This window comes from Loxodonta africana, chromosome 5, assembly GCF_030014295.1.
Source record: "Loxodonta africana isolate mLoxAfr1 chromosome 5, mLoxAfr1.hap2, whole genome shotgun sequence".
Classification (NCBI taxonomy): domain Eukaryota; kingdom Metazoa; phylum Chordata; class Mammalia; order Proboscidea; family Elephantidae; genus Loxodonta; species Loxodonta africana.
Window position 1 is genome coordinate 158259203 of NC_087346.1, and position 17403 is coordinate 158276605.

General features: G+C 46.7%; 1 protein-coding gene across 2 annotated transcripts in view; it reads left to right on the plus strand.

Moving 5' to 3' along the window:
- Positions 1 to 17403, plus strand: part of FAM193A (family with sequence similarity 193 member A) — a 201302-nt gene that overhangs the window by 168597 nt on the left and 15302 nt on the right. For both annotated transcript variants that reach the window (XM_064286156.1, XM_064286155.1), the window contains exons 17-19: positions 176 to 359; positions 2229 to 2459; positions 5984 to 6800. In XM_064286156.1, the coding sequence (XP_064142226.1) occupies positions 176 to 359; positions 2229 to 2459; positions 5984 to 6800 (1232 nt within the window). The remainder of the gene's footprint in view (positions 1 to 175; positions 360 to 2228; positions 2460 to 5983; positions 6801 to 17403) is intronic.

Consider the following 17403-nt stretch of genomic DNA (forward strand, 5'->3'; position numbering starts at 1 on the left):
CCTCGCCCACATCCCCATATCGCCCTTCCTGTGTGACTGTGGCCGCCACTGGCCTTCTGCACCCACCACTGCTCTGGGAAACAGGCGCGTGGCAGGTGCTGTGGGGCGGGGCGTGCTGCTGCGTCGTGGTCCTGCGGGGCGGTCTGCTCGCTTACCAGCCTGTGCGCCTTTGCAGCGACCCTGACTGTGAAGGGCATCGGTGTGAGAACGGGGTCTACGACCCACAGCAGGATGACGGGGACGAGAGTGCAGACGAGGACAGCTGTTCCGAGCACAGCTCCAGCACCTCGACCTCCACCAACCAGAAGGAGGGCAAGTACTGTGACTGCTGCTACTGTGAGTTCTTCGGCCACGGCGGGGTAAGTGTCCCCCCAACTCGGGGCTCCATGCGGGGGCAGGGTAAGTGTCCCCCACTCAGGGCTCCATGTGGGGGTGGGGTAAATGTCCCCCAGCCAGGGCTCCATTTCACGTGGGGGCAGTGTGAGTGTCCCCCCCACTTAGGGTTCCATGTGGGGGAGGGATAAGTGTCCCCCCCCGCCACTCGAGGCTCCATACGGGGTGGGGTAAGTGTCCCTCCCACTTGGGGCTCCACACCAGGGTGGGTAAGTATCCCTCTCATTTGAGGCCCTACCCAGGGGTAGCATAAGTGCCGTCCCCCACTCAGGGCTCCATGTGAGAGCACCAGTTGGGACTCACACTGGGGGCAGGGTAAGTGCCATCCCCCCCACTTAGGCCTCCATGCGGGAGGGGAGGTAAGTGTCAGCCTGCTGATCAGGGCTCCACGTGGGGATGGGGTAAGTGTCCCCTCCACTTGGGGCCCACACGAGGGACGGGGTAAGTGCTGCTTACGGCTCCGTCCGTGATGGGGTGTGGGTGCTGCCCCAACAGTCAGGGCTCCATGTGAGGGGTGGGGGCAAAGGGGAAGGGGCAGGTCCTCCTGCGTGTTTTCTGAGTTTCCCGAAGAAGCCAAATGCGTGTTCAGGGATGAATGTTTTTAAATTGCATGTTGTACTTAAATTAGAGTAGAATCAGGGTATGGTTATGTTATGTGTAAAACCATTTGCTCTACAGTTAAAATCAAGATATGATCTGAACCAGCAGTTCCACTGGTAGGTTATGTTTATCCTCAAGAAATAATTAAATACTGGTCCAGAGATTTAGCTAAAAGGATTTTCATCACTGCATTTTTTTTCTTCATTTGTGTTTTTTTAAATAGTTGGTGAGGTGGGGGACATACTGAATGCCAAACAGTAAGATATTGCTGAGTTACAGAACAGCCACACAGTGGAATACCACGTAGCCAATTGCAACAGTTTTCTGTGTGTACAGTTTGATTCCTCGTATTTCAGTATGAGGATATTAGAACACATGCGGTTGATCCTTATTATTTGTAGATTCCGTATTTAGGAATTCACCTACTCTTGAACATTTACAACCCAAATCAATACCTGTGGGGCTTCCACGGTCCCTCGCGGACGTGAGCAGCACAGCAGAAAACTTGAGTTGCCCGACACGCACGCCTTTCCCGGGTGAGGGTGAAGGAGGCTGGTTAGGTATTCACTATGTTGGCGTCCACAGCACCTGTGTAGAACGTAGCTACTGAGAATGACGGGTATCGGCTGTATGTACTTGCAGGCCTTTGCTGAGCAGTGATTTTATATAAGAAAATGCTGGCCATGGTTCCTTCTTTGGCAAGAGGCAATAGGAAAGGTGCGAGGCTTGTAGCTTTTCTTTCTTACCTCAGTCCTGTTTGCCTTCTCTAAACGTGTGTGTGTGTTTTAATAGTCAATAAGAAATAACCTGGCAGTGGAGTTAAAGGTATTTTTTTCTTTTCTGGCCCTAGACAGGAAGCAATAAATGGACACAGAGGCACTATAGACACCAGCCGTTGTCACGGGAGGATAATCATAATAAGTGAAAAATAATCAGTGTACATAATTGTTTCTTTGTCAGGTTAAAGTATCCATTTGTGTACATAGATGTACATATTCTATCAGACTTCCCCTGAGTACGTAAAAACTGGGGGGTAAGTGCCAAAATGCAGCCTTCCAGCGACTTGGTGGCGAGCATGTCGTGCCGTTGGCTCACCTTGCAGCCTTCCTTTCACAGTGAACACGTATTACTTGAATAATAAGAGTGATTTTTAAAGGTGTGGTCTGTAATTGTTACATTCAAAATTGTTAAAACGTGGAGCTTCATTTAGTTGTGTTCTTATTTAACTGTCTTAGCCTCCAGCTGCACCAACAAGTAGAAATTATGCAGAAATGAGGGAAAAGCTTCGTTTACGCCTGACCAAGAGGAAAGAAGAGCAGCCTAAAAAAGCGGATCAGATCTCAGAAAGGGAAAGTGTTGTTGACCATCGAAAGGTAGAAGACTTGTTACAGTTTATAAACAGCTCAGAGACCAAGCCGGTCAGCAGTACCCGAGCAGCCAAGCGAGCGAGACACAAGCAGAGAAAGGTAACAGCACACCTGTGCTTCTGTGGCCACTGCCCTGCGGGCGTTTCTCCAGGGCGCTGCGCGTGTCAGGAGGTCAGGGTTGGGAGAGCCCCTATCTGTCCCTCGAGGCCTGAACTGGAAGCTGATTGAGGAGTCCCCTTTGTTCATGTTTTCAGAAAACCACTTGCCCTTTGTTAGCAGAGATTTGTAAACAGCTGAAAGCAAGTCTTTAAGTCCTTGTCCCACGGGGTGGATCTTCATGGACTGTGGAGACTAGGGGTGAAGAAGGGGTGACTTTGCCCTGGGGCTGTGACAGGGCCTTTGCACGGCGGCTCCTCCGGGCGCAGGCCGAGGGGCCCCACACCTGCACCTCTGATACTGCCACAGCTCTCCTCAGAGCAGAGAAGGATCAGGCAGCCACTTTCCAGAGGGGACACTGGGTGGCGTGGGCATGAGGGCTGCAGAGTAAGGTGAGAGCCCCGGGGAGCCAGGAGTCCACACTTCCCGAGGGGCAGTAGTGTCACACAGGCAGCTGCCTACTGAGACCAGACAGGTCATCCAGTGGTTGTGGCCCGGGGGCATGAATCGACTGGACCTGAGGTCTGACGACCAGTCATGACGTGCAGAAACTGCCTTTTGGCAAATGGGATGTTGTGTTCCTCACTTCACATTTTGTGGAAAGTGATAGAAACAGCATCTGCTCTGTGATTCGGTGTGACTTTTTTTGTTTGGGGATTTCCCACAGAGCAGTTCCTGGGTTCCTGCTGCCAAAAGTTGCCCAAGAGCCAGACCTCAGAGATCTGGGCTCAGTGTGAGGGAATGTGGGAAAATGACAAGGGCACTAGCCGTGGAATAGATGGCTTTGGGGAGAACTGAAGGCCCTGTCCTCAGCGTGGGCAGTCTGCCAAAGGCACTGACCAGAAGATGCCCGTGGAGGCCGGGCCTTGTGACCCGTGGTGTTGCTTCCAGCCCAGCAATGTGAGATTCTAGGATTGTTGTGATTATTCTGCCCAGTGGATTAAACATCCAGGGCTCTGCTTGTGCCTTAGGATCCTACGCTCAGTCTGCACTGGCTGCCGGGTATGTGTGGAAGGCTGTGGGGAGAAGATACACAGGGATGGGGGAGAACCTGCAGGAACCCAGGGACGTTACAGCATTGGGGGGCCCAGAGGGGCTTCTCCAAGCCTACCGCTCTCAGCCCTTGCCTCCCGTCCCCTGTCCTGTGGGCCGTCTGGGCAGAGCCTCGTGCTGCAGTCACATTGGGCTCACTGAGGCCAGGCTGTCTTTCTAGCAGGTGCCATAGGCCCTCCCTAGCAGCCGGTCTCACCAGGGACACTTCTTGGGTATTCTTCGCCTTGCACCAGTTTTTAAGTGCCTCCCCTAGACCTGTTTTGAGACTTTGACGGCAGGCTGGTTGTTGAAATAAGGCAGTGGACACTGAATTCGCCTCTAGGTTCTGTACTGTAGCAGCTCCCCCTGCAGGCCTGTGTGGGAGGTGCACTGCTGGGTGCCGGTGCGGAAACAGGCTGTGGTTGTGACTGGTCCAGGGCTGAGAAGGAGTTTGCCCTAGAGCCGAAGCTACTTCCAGTGCTCTCCGTGGAGACAGTCTTACCGTGAGGAAACACATCTGGCCGGGGTGTGCCAGCGTGCGTGGTGACAGAGCTCCTCACGCTCAGGCGCCAAGTCCGCGGCTCGTAGCAGACGTGGCCAGTGACCGCCCCAGGGGCCTCATCTCTGTGACCGTTTCCCGAGAAAGGCTTCCCTTTTACCATGGAGGAGCAAGGGCTTTAAATCGTTTTCACCTAAATTAGCATACTAAATTAAAAAAAAAAAGCGTGCAACCGTTAAATCTTTTGACATAACTTTAATAAGATGAGTAAATTTGTCTCTTAAAATATATTCCTACTGAAATATTAAGGCATCGCGAGAAGATAATTTAAACTTGAAAGGTCCTTTAAAGCTTCCCGCAGAACCTGTTTTTGCCAGAGTTTCTCATAAACCCACCTTTTCGGGACTGAGTAACCAGAGGAGCTGGGTAGGAGGGAGGACGCCTTGATGACTCCTGTTTGTCTTCTAAACAGAAGAAGCGGCTCCCCTTGCGCCCCGGGTCCCCGTCACTAGTAAACACACACTGGGGCGGACGGACTCCGGGGGCTGGTGGCAGAAGCACGCCAGTCCATTCGCCCTGTAGTAGACGCTGTTGCGTAAAGCCAGGTACTCTGTCGCGCTAGTGAAGACACACCGGAACCTTTGCTTATCTACTAGGTGCGAAGAAATAATCTTTAGTCTCTTCGGCCACACGTCCTGCATGCCCTGTTTATCCGTGGTGATGCGCTAGCGTGACCTTCATCTGGAAAGGTGTGCTTGCAAGGCGTTCTGGCGGGACACGGGCAGCCGTTTAACTGTGGCCCAGAGAATCTGCAGTACCGCGGACCTCATCACACAGGCCGCCGGCAGGCTTTTCTGCCCGGTCATGGAGGGCAGAGCCGGTGGGAGGGGTGGCCACGAGCACAGTGGCTGACGGGACCTTGTTCAGTGCCCCTCACCCCAGGCCAGAGGCTGCGAGGAGCTGTTGGCTAAGCCCCCCTGTCCCCTGCCCCAATAAAGGAAGTGTACAGCATGGTAGATTTATATACCATGGTAAACCCAAAACCAAACCTATTGCCATCGAGTCAATTCTGACTATAGTGACCCTGTAGGACAGAGTAGAACTGCCCGACAGGGTTTCTAAGGGGAAGCTGGTGGATACCATGGTAGGTAGAAGGAATCTCACCACTCTGTAGAATAAAATCATTTGGGGTGTGTCTTAGTTGTCCAGTGCTGCTATAACAGAAATACTACAAGTGGATGACTTATAACAAACAAATTTATTTTCTCACAGTTTAGGAGGCTAGAAGTCTGAATTCAGGGTGCTGGCTCTGGGGGAAGGCTTTCTCTCTCTGTTGGCTCTGGGGGAGGGTCCTTGTCTCTTCTGAGCTGCTTCTCCTGGGCACCCTTCATGTGGCTTGGCACGTCTTTCCCATCTCTGCTTCCTTTGCTTGCTTGTTTAATCTGTTTTATATTTCAAAAGAGATTTACTCAAGACACACCCTATACTAATCCTGCCTCATTAACATAACAGATAACCCATTCCCAGATGGGATTATAACCACAGGCATAAACCACAAATCCCCTTGCCATTGAGTCAATTCCGACTCAAAGCGACCCTATGGGACAGAGTAGAACTGCTCCACAGGTTTTCCAAGAATGGCTGGTGGATTCAAACTGCCGACCTTTTGGTTTGCAGCCAAGCTCTTAACCACTGTGCCACCAGGGCTCCACCACAGGCATAAAGGTTAGGATTTACAACACACATTTTTGGGGGATACGACTCAGTCCATAACAGGGTAGGTGCAGTGTAAGCTTTCCGTTGATTCTAGCCCCTTCCAGAGTTGGTTACTGTCCTGTTATGTGGGTAGCTCCTGATATTACTTTGTGTTGTATGTGTCTTAATCTTTAGACTGCACACCGTGGTCCTAAGTTGCCTTTTCTTTTCCCACCTGCAGCTGGAGGAGAAAGCCCGCCTTGAGGCCGCGGCCCGGGAGCGGGAGCACCTGCATGTCCTGGAGGAGCAGCGGCGGCGGGAGGAGGAGGAGGAGGAGCAGCGGCTGCAGGAGGAGCTGCAGCGGCTGCAGGAGCTTCAGCAGCTGCGAGCGGTGAAGAAGAAGAAGAAGGACAGGCCTGGTAAAGACTGTCCCAAGCTGGACATGCTGGCTCGCAGTTTTCAGACAGCCGCAGAGCCTGTGCCCAGGTCTGAAAGCATCCCCAATGGCTCGCTCGCGCACACTGAAGAACCAGAAACTTCACCTCGCTCCCCTTCCAGACACGTGAACCACGCAGAGCCGAGGCCAGGGCCGGATGCAGATGCCGCAGACCCCGCGGGCACCAGAGACTCCAGGCTCTTGCTCCGGAAGGAGATCAGCGGGAAGCCGCACGAGCCACTCTCTTTCCTGTTTGATATCATGCACCACCACAAAGACGGGAGCAGCAAAGCCAAGCTTAGGCAGACTGGCAAGGCCAGCCCCAAAGCCACAGAGGCACCGCCCAGAGCCAGGCCCCAGACTGACGCGAAGGCCAAAGCTGTTGAGCTCACTTCCCTCACAGAGCAGAAGAGAGAGGAGAAGAAAGCCAACAGTAATAACAACAACAAAAAGCAGCTGAATCACGTCAAGGAAGAGAAGTCCACACCAGTCCCAGCTGAGCCCACCTCTCCCAGCGAGTGTCAGCAGAACGGCAAGCTGATCCTGGCCGAGTCTCCTCAGCCGAAGGGCAAGAACAAGAAAAACAAGAAGAAGAAAGGAGACAGAGCCAACAATTCAATTGGTAAATACAGAACAGGAGGCAGTATTTCTAGCCTGAGGCCTTTCATGTTCTGGGTGAATCAGATGACTGGAGGGCACAGTGGTTTGACACCCTCCTGCAGCCTGTCCGCCTCCTGCCCTGGCGGCTACCTTATCCGTCTTTGGCTTTGTGCTTTTTATGGCCTTTTCACAACAAGGGGGGACAAGTAGCCTTTGTTGTTACACTAACTTTTTATAATTTTACACTTGCCAAAAGCCTGCAGAAATAGTACAAAGAACTCGCATACGCTCAGCCACCCGTCGTCAGCATGGGGCCACCTTGGCATTCCCTCTGTCCCCTTCTCTCCCTCTCTCTCCCACTCTCTTCTTTTTCTGAACTGAGAGTAGGCTGTAGATGTTATGCCCTTTTACCCCTAAATATCTGGGTGTGAATTCCCTGAAAACAAGGACATTCTTTTACAAAACCACAGTGTAATGATCAAAGTCAAGAAATTTATCACTGATTTGATACGATCATCTAACTATAGACCGCACCCAAATTTCTCCTCTTGTTCCATTAGTGTCCTTTATAGCAAAAAAAAAAAAAAAGAGTGTGTTGTTTTCCTGGCCTGGATCTAGTCCGGGATCACAGGTGGCACTTAGTTGTTGTTCCTCCTTAATTTCCTTTAATTTGGATCAGTTTCTTTGCTTTTTATGACCTTAATATTTTTGAGGAGTACAGCCATTTATTTTTTTAGAAGGTCCCTCGATTTGGGTTGGACGGCTCCACACTATTGGATTCAAATTCTATGTTTGTCGCAGCAGTACCCTTCAAGTGGTGTGTCCCAGTGTGTTGTATCAGGAGGAGGTGACGTCTGTTTGTCCTATCACTGTGGATGCGGATTCTGGTCCTTGGGTGGAGAGGCACGTGTCCCACCATGAAGTTAACCGTTCCCCCGCTGCCAACTAGCAGACGTGCTGTGGGGAGAGGAATCCCCTACTTCTCATCAAGCGCTAACCACTAGGATTAGTGTCCTTGGATGGTTCTTGCCCCAGGTGATTGGTACTTTGTCGTTTGACAAACGGTGGTTTTTCTGATTATTCCTCCTGTTTCTGTGGCGTTCTGCTATACAGAAGAGCTTTCCTTCTGCCTATTTTTCATTGGTTTATTTGACTCCAGTTGGGTTCACAGGTTGATGTTTTATGCCAAAGCTGATAACCCTTTACTAACTCTTTGGATCTGGTGCTCTAGTGTCCCCGGTTTAATCAGTGGGCGCCTCCTGGGTCCCTTTGACACTTTCTGCCTTTCCTTGAGCACATCCTAACTTTCTGGCATAGTTATCTTAGACTTGGCCTGTCCCAGCCCCATAGTCAGGCGTTTCTCCAGGGAGCCTTGGTTCTTTTTAGTGGAGTGTGGGATTTAGAGATTGAGATCTAGGCGCTACCAGTGTGTCGTTCCTGCTAGGCCCACTCAGTCAACAGAGCTAGGAAGAGTGTGCGCGTGCATGTGTGCACATGTGTGGCGTGTGTGCGCGTACGCGTGTGGTGTGTGTGCACTTGTGGCGTGTGTGTGCACGTGCGTGGTGTTGTATGTGTGTGGTGGTGTGCGTGTGTGCCCCACAACACGTAGATCTATATCCATTTCTGTATCTAATTCTGAAATTAAAAGGCACGAGTTCGTACTGATACCTGCAATTCCACTCCAGTACCACAGGGTTCAAGAAGCCCTGTTTGCACAGTTAAGCACTTGGCTGCTAACCCAAGGGTTGGTGGTTCGAACCCACCCAGCAGCTTTTCAGGAGAAAGACCTGAGGACCTGCTCCCATAAAGATTACAGACTAGGAAACCCTATGGGGCAGTTCTGCTCTGTCACGTGAGGTTGCTCTGAGTCGGAATTGATTCAGCGGCACCTGACAGAGTTCGTTCTAACCTTCCCCCTTTCCTCACTTGTAACTCTGTTCTCTGACGGTAAAAAGCCAGGTTCCCCTTCCCCACAGTGTGTTTGCTTACTTGTTCACTCCTAGAATGTACGGCTTCTGAGCTGCTCCCCTTATTTGTCACCATGAGAACGTATGAACTCACTTTTAGTGTTTGCTCGCAACTCATTTTTAACTTTAGCCTGAGAGCAAGCAGTCAGAATGCTGGGTTAAAAGTCACTTGGATTATCCGCACCCCCCCCCGCCCCCTCCCCCCCAGTACAGTTATGGGATTCATTTGAAGTAAAGCTAGGCTCATCTGTTTCTGGTGTGTTCCATTCTGGTTTGGGTTCTCACCACATTCCCTTTTTCCCCCACCTCATTCCCATCCACCCCTTGTAGACAACTAATCAATTATTTTCTTACTTCCCTTTTTTTTTAAAAAAAAGAAACACAGAAGGTAATATAGATACTCTTGCCGTTTGCTCTTCTCTCCCCACTTAACATATTCAGGAGATCATTTGCTGCCACTTCACCGAGATCTTCCTCGCCCTCAGAGCTGCGTAGGACTCTCCTGCAGCTGCGTGGCTGTGTAGCCCCCCCTTCTCCTCTGTACAGGGATTTAGGGGGTTTCCAGTGACTTGTCATTGCGAACAGTGCTGCAGTGAGCAGGTCTGTGCGTCTGGGTTTTTGTTGTCAGGAGGAGTACCAGGAGAGGGATTTCTGGGTCAAAGGTACGTGCGTTTGTAGTCCTGCTGGATCGCACCGGTTCTTCTCCAAATCCCACAGTGGTGTAGGGCGCCTGCCTCCCCAGCCTCGCCAGCTGGCGTCTCCCCACCATTGTAATTTGTGAGGAATCGCACCTCGATGTAGTTTTAACGTGCATTTTCTTGTAATTAACAGTGAGATCATACTTCTTAGGGCTGTTTCCTTATTTCTTTTGGAAATTTTCTGTTCACATCTTTGTAAAACATTTTTAGTCTTTTTCCTTCAGTTGCTGCAGGCAGTTTACATTTTAGGGTTACCAGCCTTTTGACTGTTACACGCTGCAGGTATTTCCCCCCATGTCATAAGTTGTCTTTTGATTTTGTTTCTGGTGCTGTTGAGCCGTGCTGCTTTTGCGTGGGGGCAGTGGGGTTCAGTGGTGGGAGGCCCAGCTCAGTAAGTGCACCTCACGTGCATCCACCACCCGTCTGTCAGTCGTGGAGGCTTGTACGCTGCTGTGAAGCTGAATAGATGTCAGTGGAGCTTCCAGACTGAGACAGACTAGGAAGAAAAGCCTGGCAACCTGCTTTAGAAAATCAACAAATGAAAACCTTACGGATCACAATGGTCTAATCCCACAGCGCAGGAGGGACCAACTTGACAGCAGCTAATGATAACACTTCTATGCACAGGTAGCCCTTGACTGAGGACGGAGTTCAGTTCCGACAACTCTGTCGTCAGTCAGTCCTGACTTAAGTTGAATACCTCCTTTTTTAGTTTTCATTATCGTTGCCGTTTGTTAACAGCATCTGTATAAGTCTAATCCCTGAACATCTGAAAGTGAACATCTGGAATGATGACATCAGCAAATCACGTGCTACAGCATTGTTTGTTGTAGATATTACTAACAATAAGATGTCCAAAAAACCCAAAAAGAGATGGTCTTACTTGCGGGTCATCATCAGTTGAGGACTACCTGCTACCCGTAGTCAGTTCATCCATCTTTTCTTTTATTGCCTCTAGATTTTGAATAATCGTTAGAAAGCTTTTCCCTACACCAAGGTTCAAGAGGAACGCACCTGTGTTTTGTTTTCTCTGAGTATCGTGTGACTTTTTTTTTTCACTCTGAGTCTATTCTTAAAAAAGGTATGGATCCAGTTTAATCTTCTTCCAAATAATTAACCAGTTGTCCCACCACCAGTTACTAAAAAGTTTATCTTGCCCCAGTGATTCAAAATATCACCTTTATCATACACTAAATTTCCATGTGTAATTAAATCTGTTTCTGGAGTCTGTTCTTTTCCACTTTCTTTATTCATATGTCATCATTAATTAAAAAAATTATAAAAATTAAAAAAAAAAAGTCATCATTACACTGAGTCGTTTTTAGAGGCTGTCTTAGCTATCTAGTGCTGCTATAACAGAAATACCAAAAGTGGGTGGCTTTAGTGAACAAGTGTATTTTTTTCACAGTTTGGGAGGCTAGAAGTACAAATTCAGGTCCCCAGCTCTAAGGGAAAGGCTTTCTCTGTCAGCTCTGGAGGAAGGTCCTTGTCTCTTTAGCTTCTGTTTCCTGGTTCCTTGGAGATCTCCATGTGGCTTGGCATCTGGCTTCCCCCATCTCTGCTTGCCTAATCTTCTCGATTTATCTCTTACAAGAGATTAACTCAAGACACACCCTACACCAATCCTGCCTCATTAACATCACAGAAAACTTCTTGGCAATTATCACCACAGATACAGAGGTTGGGACTTACAGAGCGGAGTTTGGGGAGACACAATTCAACCCGTAATGGAGGAGTGAGAGTCTGTTTATGTGCCTCGCAGGGCTGTTCTTCTGATAGCTTTTCTTCCTCAGTGTTTTCCTGCCTGTCCTTTCAGGTTTGCCTTTGATTTGAACTCCCAGTGTCAACCTTCCTATGTTTGTAAGAAAGCCTGCAGGCGTCTTTATCAGGATTGCCTAACATTTATAATTTAGGAAGAACTAATGTCTTCATGATGTTGATCATCTTACCAGGAACAAGTGATGTCTTTCCGTTTGTGGAAGTCTGCTTTTGTGTCTTCAGGAATGTTTTATGTTTTCTCTCATAACGGGTTTTTCACATTTCTTATTCAGTTTGTTTCTGAGTGGTTAATCTCCTTTGTTTCTGTTTTCAATGGGGTCTTCTCTACTGTTGTATCTCCTGGCTCCAGAGTCCACTACAGTGGCGCTCCTGGGCACTGAGACGGGCTGGTCCATGTGGAGATGTGCAGTTAGTCTGCAGTGTACACCGGAGTCTGTAAGACCTAGGAGAAAAAGGGATGGAAAATACCTCAGTTACAATTTCTCATATTGATTATATGTTTACTGCTTTCCAATAAATTGAGTTAAGTAAAATATATTATTAAAATCAGTCACTTTTTTTTTTTTACTTTTATGTGGCTACTAGAAAATCAATTGTGAGGTTTGAGCAGGACCAGGCAGTGTTTTGCTCTGTTGTAGAGGTCGCTATGAGTCAGAACCAACTCAATGGCACCTAACAACAAAAATTAGAAAATTTTAAACTAGACAAGCAGCTCATGTTATATTTCTACTGGATAGTGCTGCACTGTTTGTCTATATTAAAGCTGTTTATTCTTGTTACCTTTATCTCTTCTGCCTTACTGAAGCCTGTCCCAGGATGGTATAAACAGTTACTCGCTCGACTACTAGCTGAAAGGTTGGTGGTTGACACCCACACAGAAGCGCCTCGGAAAACGTCCTGGCGATGGGCTTCCAAAAGGTGACAAGCTTGAAAACCCGGAAGAGTGGTTCTACTCTGCACACCTGGGGTTGCCACAAGTCAGAACCCACTTGATGGCAGCTGACAACAGCCTTAATGAATTATTTTACTGTTTGAGTCTTAATATTGGTTCTCTAGGATTTTCCAGATACTTTATCAAATATCTACAAAAAGAAAGCTTCACTTCCTTTTTTTTTTTAATTCTTCTGCCTCTAATTATTTTCTGCCTGTTTTGTTCCTGATATTAATGGAAATATAGTAAGAGGCTGGCTTTAGTACTAAAGTTTCTGTGTTTCATCATGCTAAGATACTACTGATTTCTGTTTTTCTTGGGTATTTTAATCAGTAATGTGTTGAATTTTATCAAAGGCTTTCCCCAACATCTGTGAAGATAATCATGATTTTTTTTCTTACCCATACCACTTGCCATCGAGTCGATCCTAACTCATAGTGACCCTATAAAATAGAGTGGAACTGTCCCATAGGGTTTCCAAGGCTGTAATCTTGGCGGGAGCAAACTGCCACATCTTTCTGCCACACGGGGGCTGGTGGGTTCAAGCCATCTTTTCAGTTAGCAGCTGAGCACTTAACCACTGTCCCACCAGGGCTCTTTTTTTCTTAGACGTATTTATATGGTATAGTATATAATTGGATTTCCTAATATTGTCCCAGCCTTGCATTCCTAGAATAAATACCACTTGCTTGTGGTGTATTACAGTCTTTATTTAGTTTCGAGTTGCTATTATTGAGTGTTTTTTTTTACATCAATATTCATGAAAGATAATGGTGTATAATTTTCTCCTTTTTTGTACTGTCTGTATTAGCTTTGGAAACCCTGATGGTATAGTGGTTAAGAGCTACAGCTGCCAACCAAGAGGTTGGCAGTTCGAATCCACCAGACGCTCTTTGGAAATCCTATGAGGCAGTTGTACTCTGTCCTGTACAGTCGCTATGAGTCAGAATCAACACGACAGCAGTCGGTTTGGTTTTTTGTTTTATATTAGCTTTGAGTATCAGTGTTACACTTACAAACAGGAAGTGTTCCTTCATTTTCAGCGTTCTAAAACCATTCACGCTGCTGTAACTGTCTGGGCTTTGAAGGTGTGATAGAAACCCCCTTTGTAACCGGCAGGGCCTGGTACTTCTCTGCGGGGTAGTCCTCGGTAACTCTCTCCTTCCTCTGTGGAGATTGGTCTGTTCAATGTTTCTGTCGCTGCTGAGGTTAATTTTGAGAGGCAGTATTTCCATAGTAAATTACCATTTGGGCCAGGTTTTCCAGTTGATTTGCATAGATGTCTGCAAAGTAGTCTGAAGACTGTAAACATTTTTCCAGTGATGATTTTTCCCCTTGTTGTTTATTGTCTTGTAGGTTTGTGCTTTCTCCCTAATTTTCTTCAAGTTAGTTAGTGGTTGGTCTGCCTTAATTTTTTTTTTTTTTAATAACCGGCCTCTTGATTTATTAATTATGTTTTACTTTTGTTCTTTCCTCTATACCATTAATTATCTTTATTTCCTTCCATGTGCTGCTTTTGTTTTACTTTGTTCTTTTTCTGACTTTTTGAGTTAGGAATTTAGATTGTTTCCATGCCTCCATTTTTGTTGAGAAAAGCTCTTTGAATTTTCCTCTGAGCATTGCTTTAAGCCTATCTCATAGCATCTGATAGGTTGTTTCCATTAATAATTATTATTAAATAATTTCAGAATTTCTGTAATTTCCATCTGTTTTCCCTATTTCAGACAATCACATGACTTAAATTTCCAGTTGGGAGAACCTTTTTTTTTTTTTTTTTGGCTAATAGTTTTTTTTACGTTGTGATCAGAGATAACCATTTGTAGTATTTCTGCTTCGTGAAATTTACTGATGTTTTCTTTGTGAGCAATATGTGCTCAACTTTGGTGAATGCTTCATGTCCACATCAGAGGAAGGCACATCCTCTCTGTTATCATGGTAGAAAGTTCTGTTGTTGTTGTTAGGTGCCCTCCAGTCAGTTGCGACTCACAGCTACCTGATGTACAATAGAAAAAACACGACCCGTCCTGCGCCATCCCATAATCATTGTTACGCTTGAGCCCAGTGTTGCAGCCATTGTGTCAGTCCATCTCCCTGAGGGTCTTCCTGTTTTTCACTGACTCTGTATTTTACCAAGAACGATGTTCTTCTTACAAGGACCGATCTCTCCTGGTAACACCTCCAAAGTATGTGAGACGCAGTCTCGCCGTTCTTGCTTCTAAGGAGCATTCTGGCAGCACTTCTTCCAAGAAAAATTTGTTCATTCTTTTGGCAGTCCATGGTATATTCAGTAGTCTTCACCAACACCACAATTGAAACGCATCTGTTCTTCAGTCTTCCTTATTCATTGTCCAGCTTTCACGTGCATATGAGGCGATTGAAAACACCATGGCCTGGGTCAGGCACACCTTACTCTTCAGGGTGACATCTTTGCTTTTCAACACTTGAAGGAGGTCCTTTGCAGCAGATTTCCCCAATGCAACGCGTCTTTTGATTTCTTGACTGCTGCTTCCGTGGCTGTTGATTGTGGATCCAAGTAAAATGAAATCCTTGACAACTTCAATCTTTTCTCCATTTATCATGATGTTGCTCATTGGTCCAGTTGTGAGGAATTTTGTTTTCTTTATGTTGAGGTGTAATCCATACTGAAGGCTGTGGTCTTTGATCTTCATTAGTAAGTGCTTCAAGTCCTCTTCACTTTCAGCAAGCAAGGTTGTGTCATCTGCATAACATGGGTTGTTAATGAGTCTTCCTCTAATCCTGATGCCCCATTCTTCTTCATATAGTCCAGCTTCTCAGGTTATTTGTTCAGCATACGGATTGAATAGGTATGGTGAAAGAATACAACCCTGCCGCACACCTTTCCTAACTTTAAACCACGCAGTGTCCCCTTGTTCTGTTCAAACGACTGGCTCCTGCTCTGTGTACAGGTTCCTAACAAGCACAGTTAAGTGTTCTGGAATTGCCTTTTTTTGCAGTGTTGTCTATAATTTGTCATGATCCACACAGTTGAATGCCTTTGCATAGTCAATAAAACACAGGTAAACATCCTTCTGGAATTCTCTCCTTTCAGCCAGGACCCATCTGACATCAGCAACAATATCCCTGGTTCCACGTCCTCTTCTGAATCCTGCTTGAATTTCTGGCAGTTTCTTGTCGATATACTGCAGCAGCCACTTCTGAATGATCTTCAGCAAAATTTTGTTTGCATGCGGTGTTAATGATATTGTTTGAGAATTTCTGAATTCGGTTAGATCACCTTTCTTGGGAATAGGCATAAATGTGGATCTCTTCCAGTTGGTTGGCCCTGCAGCTCTCCCCAAAATTTCTTGGCATAGATGAGTGAGCACCTCCAGCACTGCATCTGTCGAAACATCTCGGTTGGTATTCTGCCAATTCCTGGAGCCCGTTTTCACCAATGCCTTCAGTGCAGCTTGGACTTCTTCCTTCAGTACCATCAGTCCCTGGTCATACACTGTCTCCTGAAGTGGTTGAGTGTCCACCAGGTCTTTCTGGTGTAGTGAATCTGTGTGTTCCTTCCATCTTCTTTTGATGCATCCCACATCGTTTACTGTTCTCCCCATAAAATTCTTCACTATTGCAACTCGAGACTTGCGTTTTTCTTCAGTTCTCTCACCTTGAAAAATGCTGAGCGTGTTTTTGCCTTTTGATTTTCTATCTCCAGCTCCTTGGACGTGCCGTTGTAATACTTTGTCTTCTCGAGCCGCCCGTAGAAATCCTGTCCAGCTCTTTGACTTTATCACCGCTTCCTTTTGCTTTAGCTGCTCGGCGTTCGAGAGCAAGTCTCTCTTCTGACGTCCGTTCTGGTCTCTTCTGTCCTTCCTGTCTCTTTAATGGCCTCGTTTTCTTCATGTACGATGTCCTCGATGTCACTCCACAATTCCTCTGTTCTTCGGTCATTATTGTTCAGTGCGTCAAATTTATTTTTGAGGTGGTCTCTGAATTCAGGTGGGATGTACTCAGGGTCGTACTTTGGATCTCATGGACTTGCTCTAGTTTTCTTCAGCTTCAACTTGAACCTGCGTTTGAGCAGTTGATGGTCTGTTCTCCAGTCGGCCCCTGGCCTTGTTCTGACTGATGATATCAAGCTTTTCTATTGTCTCTTTCCACAGATATATTCAATTTGATTCCTGTATATTCCATCCAGTGAGATCCACATGTATAGTTGCTGTTTATTTTGGTGAAAAATGGTCTTTGCAACAAAGAAGCCAGTCTTGCAAAATTCTCTCATGCGATCTCAGACATCGTTTGTATCACAAAGGCCATATTTTCCAGCCAGTGATCGTTCTTTGTTTCCAACTTTCGCGTTCCAATCACCAGTAATAATCAATGCATCCTGATGGCAAGTTTGATCAATTTCATACTGCAGAAGTTGGTAAAAATCTTCAGTTTCTTCATCTTTAGCTTTAGTGATTGATGGGTAAATTTGAGTAATAGTCATATTAATTAGTCTTCCTTGTAGGCGTATGGATATTATCCTATCATTGACAGCGTACTTCAGGATAGATCTTGAAATGTTCTTTTTGATGATGAATGCAATGCCATTCCTCTTTGAGTTGTCATTCCCAGCATAGTAGACTATATGATTGTCCGATTCAAAATGACCAATACCAGTCCATTTCAGCTCACTAATGCCCAGGATATCAATGTTTATGCATTCCATTTCATTTTTGACGATTTCCAGTTTTCATGGATTCATCCCTTGTACATACATTCCAGGTACTGATTATTAATGGATGTTTGCAGCTGTTTCTTCTCATTTTAAGTCGTGCTACATCAGCAAATGAGGGTTCCAAAAGCTTGACTCCATCCACGTCATTAAGGTCGACTCTACTTTCAGGAGGCAGCTCTTCCCCTGTCGTGTTTTGAGTGCCTTCCACCCTGGGGAGCTCATCTTCCAGCACTATATCAGACAGTGTTCCGCTGCTATTCATAAGGTTTTCACTGGCTCATGCTTTTCAGAAGTAGACTGCCGGGTCCTTCTTCCTAGCCTGTCTTAGTCTGGAAGCTCAGCTGAAACCCGTCTGCCATGGGTGACCCTGCTGGTCTTTGAATATCGGTGGCATAGCTTCCAGCATCACAGCAATACGCAAGCCCCCACAGTACAACTAACTGACAGACTCGTGGGGGAAAAGTTCTGTGTGTTGCCTTCTTACTCTTCTGATAAAATCTTTTGATGACCGTAAGTATTTAATTTTTACCAGTTCCCTGTCACCTGTTTTGTTTTCTGCT